The sequence below is a fragment of the Epinephelus moara genome, chromosome 8, assembly GCF_006386435.1.
Source record: "Epinephelus moara isolate mb chromosome 8, YSFRI_EMoa_1.0, whole genome shotgun sequence".
In the NCBI taxonomy this organism is placed as follows: Eukaryota; Metazoa; Chordata; class Actinopteri; order Perciformes; family Serranidae; genus Epinephelus; species Epinephelus moara.
The window spans coordinates 6,220,083-6,231,322 of NC_065513.1; the positions used below are offsets into that span (position 1 = coordinate 6,220,083).

The 11,240-nt window shown below is 39.4% G+C and overlaps 1 protein-coding gene across 2 annotated transcripts in view; it reads left to right on the forward strand.

Annotated features, from left to right (window-relative positions):
• Window positions 1–3,869: 3,869 nt before the first annotated feature.
• The window catches only part of ptar1 (protein prenyltransferase alpha subunit repeat containing 1), a 24,109-nt gene continuing 16,738 nt past the window's right edge, over window positions 3,870–11,240 (forward strand). For both annotated transcript variants that reach the window (XM_050049955.1, XM_050049954.1), the window contains exons 1-3: window positions 3,870–3,966; window positions 8,615–8,784; window positions 9,467–9,533. In XM_050049955.1, coding sequence (XP_049905912.1) covers window positions 3,881–3,966; window positions 8,615–8,784; window positions 9,467–9,533 — 323 coding nt within the window. In that variant the 5' untranslated portion in view covers window positions 3,870–3,880. The remainder of the gene's footprint in view (window positions 3,967–8,614; window positions 8,785–9,466; window positions 9,534–11,240) is intronic.

Sequence of the window (11,240 nt, forward strand, 5' to 3'; positions counted from 1 at the left end):
ACCGGGAGGAGGCCTCGGGGCCGCCCCAGGACACGCTGGAGGGATTACATCGCCCGGCTGGCCTGGGAACGCCTCGGGGTTCCCTCGGAAGAGCTGACGGAGGTGGCTGGGGAGAGGACTGTCTGGGCTTCTTTGCTGAGGCTGCTGCCCCCGCGACCCGGATAAGCGGAGGAAGACGAGTACAAGTACGAGTATGAGTATATATTATAATTGACAAAATGAATCAAGTTAAGTCACCTCAAGTCATTGTAGGGTCATTTTCAGTGAACTATATGAAAACGAATTGCTGCTTAAATGGTAGATGACACATTTAAAAATACTCATACTTAAAAAAAACAGCCAGTATTAATGTCAGTGTATTTAGAATTTGTACTAAATTGGCAGCATGTCTGTGATAAAACCATTTAACATGACTCAGTGGTATCTATTTGTCAGCTTTGTTTGTAGATTTGTAGATTTGTAAATATGCACGATTATAGCCAGTGGCTAATTTCCATCTTTAGTCCCTGGGGGCAGGTTGATGTTAAGATAATAAAAGTACAGTAGTCAGACAGATAAACAATAAGCATAAAACCGTGTACTCTTGACAGAACCAGAATTTGGGGAGCCATAAAGTGCTTGAGTGCTAAATTGTTTAGGTGCTAAAGTGCTTGAGTGCTAAAGTGCTAGGTGCTGTAGTATCAAAACCTGCTGGTGTTATTGCATATTTTGACATATTTCTTACACACAGATAAGTGTGCAGATATTATTGCACTTGTTAAATGTACACAGATGTATTTGTGTACGCACTATTCACAGTATTCATCTACATAATTATATGTATTATGTTTTTTTTGTACAAAAACCTTTCCATTTAGGCTTTTGTACAATTTAACTCCATCAACTTGTACATTATCATTACCTAGTTTCTACTTTACATAAAACAGATTTGTTAACTCCTTCTGTAAACTGCTTATCAGGACTGTCTGATTTGTTACACTTACTGCCTTTTCACTGTTGTTAAATCATAATGGCTAATTCAAGCCATTTGTGTTGCACCACTTTCTTAAATGAGACGCAGACCCAAACACAACACAGCTGTAGTTCCAGCTAAAGGAAGAGTCCCCCTGAGTCTGGCAGTTGAAAGAGAAAGCAAATAAACACATTTCCCAAAGTTTTTGTGCCACGATTTTGGTATTTCTTGTTTAAACATTTCTTATTTTCTATTTCTATTGGCCATAATCACAAATTTGCCTCATAGGGCTTTACAACCTGTAGCCTACAGCAAATGACACCTTCTGTCTTTGAACCCTTAAATCCAAGAAGGGAAGAAGTATAGTAAATAATGAATATGGAATATGGATTTAGATAATAAGACTTTATTAGGACCTACGAGTATTCTGTTTTTACTTATTAAGCATCAGCATTTTTTGTTTTTGCTCTTCATTGCTTGCAGCCGTTAAAGGAAGCAGGTTGAATCAATAGCTTTGACAGTTTCTGGCCAGTAAACAGTTGACTCCCCCACTGTGGTTCCCCCACATCAGGATAACACACATTTTCCACAGATGCTCTCCATCTCTTATGTAAGATTGTTTGAAAGTGAAGTTGCAGGCTTTACTGGGTTTCAGGTGGGGGCGGCAATGAGACACTCTCAAGCTGTTCCATTTCCTAAACATGGTTTAAGAGGTTTTGTGAGTTATGAGATCACATCAAGAAGCCGACTGTACACTGTTACGCTATGGTTTATTTTAATGTAATTTTCAGTGAATTGTTTCAATCGGGTTGTTTTTTGGAGGGGGAACTGAAAACATTGCAAAGCAGGATTCATATAGAAACTAGACAAACTGCAAGAAGGAAATTCTTGGAAGACTGCATTTTGTGGGACAAATGATGCACTGGATAATTTTGTTGATGAGTTTCATATTGCATTACTTTTTCGCAAGACTGTTTTATTGCAAAAAGGAAGCCTACAGGGCTACAAGGGCCATATATCACCCCCTCTGACAGGTCTGTTGTGTCAGCATTTCATGACTGTGAGAGTCATTGCGTGCTTGCGAGATAGGGTGTGGTAATTAGCTTTTATTTATGGAAATTATTTATTCAACTTGTTTTTGGAAAATGCACTGTTTAAGTCAAGTCAAGTCAAATTTATTTATATAGCACATTTCATATGGCAGGCGTAAACTCAATGTGCTTAAAGCACAACGTTGAGTGCTTTAAGGCACATCACGCAACTAATCTTATTTTTTTCTGTGTATGTCAGTTGATATTATGCTGTGTTTACCTGGTGTATAACCTGAATAACTTAATGCTTAATCAGTTTGTAACAAACTCACTGACAACAGCAGACATGGGGCACAGGAGAGCAGGCTGGTGTGATGTGTGGTCTGCTGTGTGCACTGTAGCCTACTTCATGTAGAGACAAGGAGTGAGAGCATCCGGAGTAAAGGGGCCCACAGCTGAATTTTGCCCAGGGCAACACAAGACAACCAACAGAGCTCCAAGGAGGCCATATCATATACAGTATGTTTCCACTGCAGGATCAGTGGAGTAAAATGAAGGGAACAGAGGTTGAACAGCATGTACCATACAACAAGTTTCAAGTCCTTTATTGTCCCTGACATTTAAAATCTTAGATCTTCAGTTCCCCCAGCAATGCTCATTAAATAGGTAAATAGATAGATAGATAGATAGATAGATAGATAGATAGATAGATAGATAGATAGTCAAAATAAAGGAAAATATGATTCTTTATAACACTATCTATAAAATCTAAGATATAGTCTAATAATAAAAAAAATGTGGTAGACAGGTGTAGAATAAATAGATAAATACACTGAATGTAAACAGGAGTGTAGTAAATGTATGCATAATGTGAAGTAATACATATATACTGTATATACATAGATGTAAACAGGTGTAAAACATGAGTTAAAGAAGCTATAGATAAAGTTACCATAAAACACCACTGCAACGACACACAACAACAGCTGTCACAGAATGCCCCAAAGGCCATATTGATTAATGTCATGCAGAACATGTTTTGAATTATCATCAGTATGATAATAACAGTAATTACAGAAATGTGTTGCTGCCACAGCAAAAAAAGTTTTCTACATTTTTATCTCGTTATAACGTGAAACATTTCACGTGATAACGTGAAATGTTATTGTGTGATAAGTGATCATGTTAGACAAATACATTGCAAATGTTATTACATGAAACACTTCACGTTATTACATGATAAGTGATCTTGTTATAATGTGAAACAATTCACATTATCACGTTTTAACAAGATCAATAGTATATTGTATGTATTTTACTGTAAATTGTTTTTTTTTTAATGTGTTTTTAACCTATTCTGTAAAGTGACCTTGAGAACTTTGGAAAGCGCTTTATAAATAAAATGTACCTTGAGAACTTTGGAAAGCGCTTTATAAATAAAATGTATTATTATTATTATTATTATTATTATTGTTATAACAAGACAATTTTAATCTTGCAAGAAATGTTTCTTGCGATTAAAGTGAAAATAATTTATAAAAATGTTAAAAAAAAAAAAAAAAAAAAAAAAATTGTTGGTTTACCAAGAAACTTTTCATGTTGTTATCTGGTACTGAAGCTGCTTTTGTAAATAATTAAAGTGCAATGTAAAGCATTTAAATTAATGACTACACTGAACAAATGGACAATCCATTGCCGATCGGAATCAATGCCTTTATTTTGATATTATTCAAATCTAACTATATATAGATATTACAATGCAAGACAACCGCAGAAACAGCTATTCCAATAAGTGTTCGCGGTAGCGCTGCTCATTACCTCTCCGGGCTTCCGTAGTATTGTTTTCTTCACCCGGAAAAACTTTTTGGTCCTTGTAACGTCATTAGGTGCCATAAAGATGGCGGAGTCGGAGGAGGAGGTGGACGTCTTGGTCCAGAGAGTTGTCAAAGACATCACCAACGCCTTCAAGAGAAACCCCAACATGTAAGTATGGTTAACTGTGAACATACCAGACAGAGCGGAGCAGGCTCTGTATAATCCGGTGGATCGTATACCAAACAACAGCTTGAGCCAGCTTTTAAACTGTGCGGGCTCGGACTATTACCTGGAATCAGAGCGGTCCAGGGAAAGTTGATAGTGTAGCCAGTTAGCTCAGCTGTTTGTTAGTTCTCTTTCATAACTCATAATGAAGGGGTTTATAGAAACACCCTCGAGCATAGTATTCCTTGTTAAATAGTTAAATGTAGTCACCGGTGTGTCATTTCTTTAAACTAGTTAGCTCGCCCTTTGACGGCTGTCAAAACTATACCACATTCTGCACGGGCCAACACCGTTAGCTCATCAATGGTGTGATTAATTGACCCGAGGTTAGTAATTGATAAGTGTCTTATGTGTTTTTATTTGGAATTTCATTAGCGTCTTCTTCCCGATGCTCCCGTGTATGTATGGCTGTTGGAGTCTCAGAAGAGGTACACCGGCATCAGGCTGTCAGAGTTAGCAAATGCTAACTTAGCTTCACATCTATTTATAATGTAAATAAGAAAATGAAGCAGCTGATGTCAAAAGTCCCTCGGGATCAATATTATGAAACATGCATAATTATACTCAGATCAAGTGGAGCAAGCCTTTAGTCTGTCAATGCTTAGGCTGCATATAGCAGGGAATACAATAGAATCCGGTTTAGTGCCAACATTTTTCAAATACAAGGAATTTGCCTTGGTGTGTTGGTGCATAAATATAAACAAGGGGTGTTAAACTCATTTTAGTTCCTGGGCCACATACAGCCCAATATGAAATCAAGTGGGCTGGACCAGTAGAATCATTGCATAATAACCTATAAATAACAGCACCTCCAAAACATTCATCCATTTACAAAAGAGATGATGAACAGCCTGAGATTTCTTAAGACAAATAAGTGCAATTACAACAATAGGACTGTTTTTCTACATTCAGTCAGACTACTATTCTCTGCCATCACATGTGCATTTTTCTATACATCTCCACTCCTGTGTGGTATAACTGGCATCACCACACCACTCTGAAGTGGAAGCTATTGAGGAAGCAGGTTATGTTATCTGTGTCTCAATTTGCCTTACAAATCAAAGGTTTTGGCAGGACTTTAGCGATATGGTTCCACTAGTACTGTTTTAAGAAAGAAGTCTGATACAGATTTGTTGGTAATTGAGCTGCTGATTGACAATATTTTGCAGAATTTTCAGTATCTTTAAATATGGCCATAAGAAGTATTTTTAGTTTTGTTAAAGAACTGTATTGTCAGAGTAATAAGCTTCTGAATCAGCATTTTACAAAAAATGGGCCAGTCACTGTTTAACTTGCTTCTGAAACCTGGCACCTTTTAACAAGTGCAGCAATATAAGGTGTGCAAATTAATCAAGAGCAAGATTGGACCCTTTGGGCCATTTGTATGACACCCCAGGAGGCATACATATAGAACAGAGGAAATGACAATCAAGATATGAAAAAAATACGATAAAGATATGTGCAATGTGTCTGTTTTAAATGAAGGAGCTGTGCATTTTCTTAAGTATTGTGCAGGAATGTGGAAAATATTGTCCAGTCCAAGTGATGTGCAGAACAAAACAGCATGAGTTATGAAAGACATAATCGTACAGAGATAACAGTCCGAAAGATGTGCGTTAATGTAACACACACAGACAGATGTGAAGATGTTAAAGGTATACTGTGCAGAATTTTCTGCTCTCTGTCTTGTTGAGCTGGGAAGAGGGGCCAAGTTTTTAATGTAAGCTAACCTGTAATGTCTATATGTGGGGTGCAGGTTAGGGTCTGTAGCCCTCTTTACACAAAGATTACGCTATAGGGTCCCTTCTTCATGCTTCCTTTGCATTTTTACACAGAACTAAACACTGGCAGCATGACTCTGCTCCAGTGTGTGATTTTAGACATCATGTCGGCAAAAACAAAAGAGGCGTGATTTAAACAATAGCATCGGCCTCTAGTGTGACATATCACATGAGCATTAGCAGCACTCAATAAACAATAACAGTGGCATTACATGGCAAAAACAACCATTTACTGTCCCTGCTCTGTGGCAGCTGATCTCGTCTTCTGCTTGGAGGGTAAGGAGCTGCTGGACCTCATTGTTTTTCCAATTTGCAGACATTTTCAGCTGCTGTTATTCTTCTTTGAGTTTGTTACTTTTTAAATCTCCCACAGGGGGTCGCATGCATTACCCCTCGTCAGAATGTTATACCTTCACTGCCCATGATCCTATCCTGCTGGCTTTCCCTTTCATACAGACATTGTTTTGGCACTCTTACTTCCTCCGATGCCGCCTTAAAGGCAAGAAAACTCTGTCTCCCCCATTCCGCCATTGTACCTTTTTTACAGAACAGGGAGGCAGCATAACAGCGTGAAATTCCCGCCTTGAAGAGGCAGTGTAAAAGGGACTTATGTCAGGGGTTGTCTCAGGCCTTGTTGATGAGAACAGCTGCATTGAGGAAGAAATGTTTTTTGTGGTGTGAGGTTTTGGTCCTGATGGACTGCAGCCTCCTGCCAGACAGCAGTGACTCAGAAAGTTTGTGTCCAGTGTGGGAAGGATCGGCTATAATCTTTTTCACATTATTACGTACCATACAGTTTATATTAAACAACTGCACTATGGACTGTGGCTATGGCTGTGAAAATGGCCTTCCTAAATTTTTTCAAATGTAGAAAATCTTACACATAAACTTACTTTAGAACCTCTTAGGTGCCGTTCAGATGTAGCGTCTTTTGCGCGCACAAATCCATTAGTTTCAATGTAATCGCGCGTCAAGCGCGCTCACAATCCAAAGCGACGCTGTGGCGGTGCGCATTCGGTGCGACGCGCCTGTTTTTTTGTGCGCGTCCGCGGCGCACAGAGATGGAAAAATCGCAACTTTTTTGAATCGCCTGTTTTTTTGTGCGCGTCCGCGGCGCACAGAGATGGAAAAATCGCAACTTTTTTGAATGCAGCAAGCGCACTGCATGTCATGTGATAAGAATTAACCAATCAAGCGCACTGCATGTCATGTGATAAGAATTAACCAATCAGCTCCACAGACCTGCTTCTTCCTTTCTGTCCAACGGCTTCACATTATGTATCTAATAACACACACTATCTCTCTTCCAGCATCTCCCTCTCTCCCTCTCCTCCTCCACACACACACACACACACACACGCACACACCTCACCTCCTGATGCTCGCTGGAAATCCATTTAACTTTTTTCTAAACTTTGTAACTTTTTTAACTCCCCCTGTGAGTGACAGGCGGTTTTGGTTGCTTAGTAATGACAGGCGCGACAGTAGCGCAACCTCCGAAGCGCCGTGGATAAAAGGATGGAAACGGCACAGCTGGCGTTTTCCACGCGCTTTTAGACGCTACATCTGAACGGGGCCTTAGAAGGTTCAGCTCTTTAGGGCTGACTTCTTAGACTGTATTATGCTTAGCTGTGTAAATCTAATAACCTGGTAATTGAGTGTGCATTTTGTATTTGCTTGTTCCAACACTTTTAAAGTAGTCATACAAGGACACTGTCAAATAATATTCTGTTTTGGAACAATGCTTGTCCATACAACACATATTTGTGGTATTGAGTTTGAACACTAAGTCTCAGTGGTTGAGGCAAGTTAGCATGTTGTTATTCAAAACCTGGTGCAAAGCACATACCTGAAATCCTTCTGACCCTCTCAAAAGATGGATCTTGGTCCTCCTCCAAGCAAACCTGTTCCTGTGTAAATCTGTGCTGAGTGAAAAACACACACCAGCCACATGATAATGTGAAATGTGACACTTTAATGGACTCAGATTGACCTGATATGTCTTCTCTCAGTAGCCATTACCCTCATGATGCTGCAATACAGCGTGCATCATCCTCTTTCTCTGGTCATTACTTAGGACAGAAAAAATCCACTTGCAGGCTATATCGAAACAGCTCAACCTATCCAAGTGTTTGGTGTGTCAGACTTACTAAATTCCTAAAAGAGTGATCAGATGTTGAATCTTTCTAAAATCTCTTACTCTTTTCAAAACTACTTAGATCAAAGATACATTGTCTAAATTTTACATGTCATGCAATGATATTAGCATACAGCAGCCCACACAGAAAACTGGACATGATCCCACACCACCACTCACTCTAAAAATAAACAGATCAAGTCCCACTACATTTGTTCTGTGACATGCACAATGCAAGAAATAGTTTTTGTGTTTTGTTAAAATCAGGAGAAGAGAAATTCCACATCTTTCTTGGCACATTGTATTATGTGCGACACCCTTTACTCTTCTGTTTGCTACCTGTACGTTCCTGGTTTAAGGCCCCACGTACAGTGACTTGGACTGTCCTACAAGAATGAGCCGTGGTGACATATTCAATTGATAATCTAAAACAGTGGTGCTGGATAGCCTATTTAGAAATTTGGCGAATAAATACACCAAATCCTGCCTACACAAAATGCTGACACTGATGTGACATTTAGGACCAAATTCTTACAATGTCACCTTTCAGGATATTCCTTAGAATGTGCCACAAGGGAAGCCACACATTGTGTTGTCAGAAAGATTCTTTCATGTTCATATACAACAAGTTTTAAGCTCCCTCAGCCCTCACTGTCAGTGTTTGCTCCCTCAGTGACGAGATTGGCGTGATCCCGTGTCCAGAGGCACGCTACAACCGCAGTCCCATTTTGTTGGTGGAGAACAAGCTGGGTGTTGAGAGCTGGTGTGTCAAGTTCCTGCTGCCGTATGTCCACAACAAGCTGCTGCTCTACCGCCAGCGCAAACACTGGCTGGAGAGGGAAGGTAACTGACCTCAACATCAAGCTCAACAAAACCATTCCTGAAGGGAGACATGTCCCTTTTCTGAGAAAGTTTGCTTTTGTTACATGGATGTCTTTTACAGATTCTAGACCAGAACATATTTGTCCAAGTGTACTGGAACCAGCGTTTTATTTTCTGCAGCATGAGTAAGATGCGCAGGGATTTCAAACAGGGATAGGATGTGAAAGCTACCTACCTGCTTACATAAGCTTCCATCCCATCTCTACCTGTAGTTAATATTCCTAAATTAAATTGTGTGTTTGTACTAGTACTGTAGAAGTTTACCACTATTGATGCACAGAGTGTGCTTGTTACGTACAGGAGCCTCAGATGCCTGACAGTATCTAAACAGTGAAATTGATTTGAACGATGCTTTATCATATTGCCCTGCTTTTTGTAGTGCTGTTTCATTTGTGTCTTGTTTCAACTACCAAGATGAAATCCAGTTTTATTTTACATATTATTTTAAAGTTTAATTTAAGTTTTATAGAATTTTAAGTCACTACTGAATATTGTGTCCTGGTGAAATGTTTTCCTTATCAAGGACCCTTAAAGCTCATTTATATCCTCCTTACACAACCAGAAATTGAAACATCCATTTCAAACCTCATTGCTCTCATACTTCCTCTGAAAAGTTAACAGTTCGTGTCTGTGTTTCCTTTAGCTTTAGCGGACATCACCTGCACTGTGTTGCTGCTTAACCCGGACTTCACCACCGCCTGGAATGTCAGGTACAGATACACCATCACAGCAGCAGGTTTATAACACATCTACAGAAATATTTGTTCTTATGAATGTCAGCTGTTCGTCTATGCCCTTGAAAGTGTCAGACATCCTCAGTGTTTCCCCTACATTCACCTAGCATCAGCATTATACCGCTGCTGCTGATTTTATTTTATTTTTTAACTAGAGGAGGGGAGAGGACTCTGTTTTATCCCTTTAGGAACTAACAACATGCTATTTTGCGCTACGTATGCTTCATTTATTCATTTTCTGTCACCGCTTAACCTTGTACAAGGTTACAAGGGTTCTGGAGCCTATCCCAGCTGACATTGGGCGAGAGGTGGGATACATCCTGGACAGGTCACCGGACTATCACAGGGCTGACACATAGAGACAGACAACCATTTAGTTGCATCAACCATGCAATTTAGTCACCAATTAAGCTAACCTGCATGTCTTTAGACTGTGGGAGGAAGCCAGAGAAAACCCATGCTGCCACGAGGAGAACAAGCAAACTCCACACAGTCAAACCTGGAACCCTCTTGCTGTGAGGCCACAGTGCTAACCACTGTACCACCATGCTGCCCACCTACACTTCATATCCATGTCACGTTCACACATATTAAGAGAAACTTTCTTACCTGATAATGTCAGCACAGTGATTCTAACAATAAGCAACAGATAGATGTCAACGATAAAGCAAGCAATGCTGATAATAGATTAGAGATTATGATTTTCTGAAGGCAAAACTGTCCCTCACGTTATTATCACACAGTACACATTACAGCAAATGCAAACATTTGATAGGAATATGCAGGAAACATATCAGTGAAATCAACGTTTGGAAGAACCATCTTGATACAAAGATAGCAGGCATTCAGTATGCACCAATAGTTTAATTCTACCTGGAGGCAGGCCTTACTATGTGCTAGGGCCACCGTGATGCATAAATGCTGTCAATCTCAGAGATAACTGACAGATTCTTTAACAGAGATATTTATGTCACACATTATTTAGATAGGATTCCCTTGAAGAAACATCATAATTGTAAGTTGTTTTATCATTGAGAGTGTCATCACATTTAGGGAAATGAATGCTGTTTGATAACACAACAGTGTGCTGATGTGCGTTAGCAGGTTAATTCTGGAAAAGGGGACAGCTAAGAATGAATAATTACAAGAATGAATGACTGCTGGCTAGCTGCTAGCTTACACTCAGTGGATGTCAACAGTCACCTAGTGGGTGATATGGCTCACACGTAAACTAATAGCTTGTTTGTCAAATCACTTTTAAATTTTCAGATGAGTTTGAATGACTGGCAGATCAAAAAAGGAAAGAGAAGAGATTCCAGTAGTGATAAACAAAAAATCTAGGGATGCACCGAAATGAAAATTTGTGGCCGAAGCCGAATAATATTAAGCGCTTGGTCGAATACCGAGTACTGAATACCGAATATCGTTGTTTAGTTGTTCATTAGTTTTTGCAGATGAACCCCTCCAGATTAGTGTTGTCACGGTACCAAAATTAGGTCCCACTGTATGATACCAATGAAAATATTATGGTTCTGAGTAGTATCATGATACCACAGCGAAAATGAGGCAGATGTGCCTTTTGTCATTTATGAAAAGATAAATCACTTTTCTATAATACATCACTGATATTTCAATGGAATAAATTACTTATTGACTTATTCATACTTCAAAAACAGCATCAAT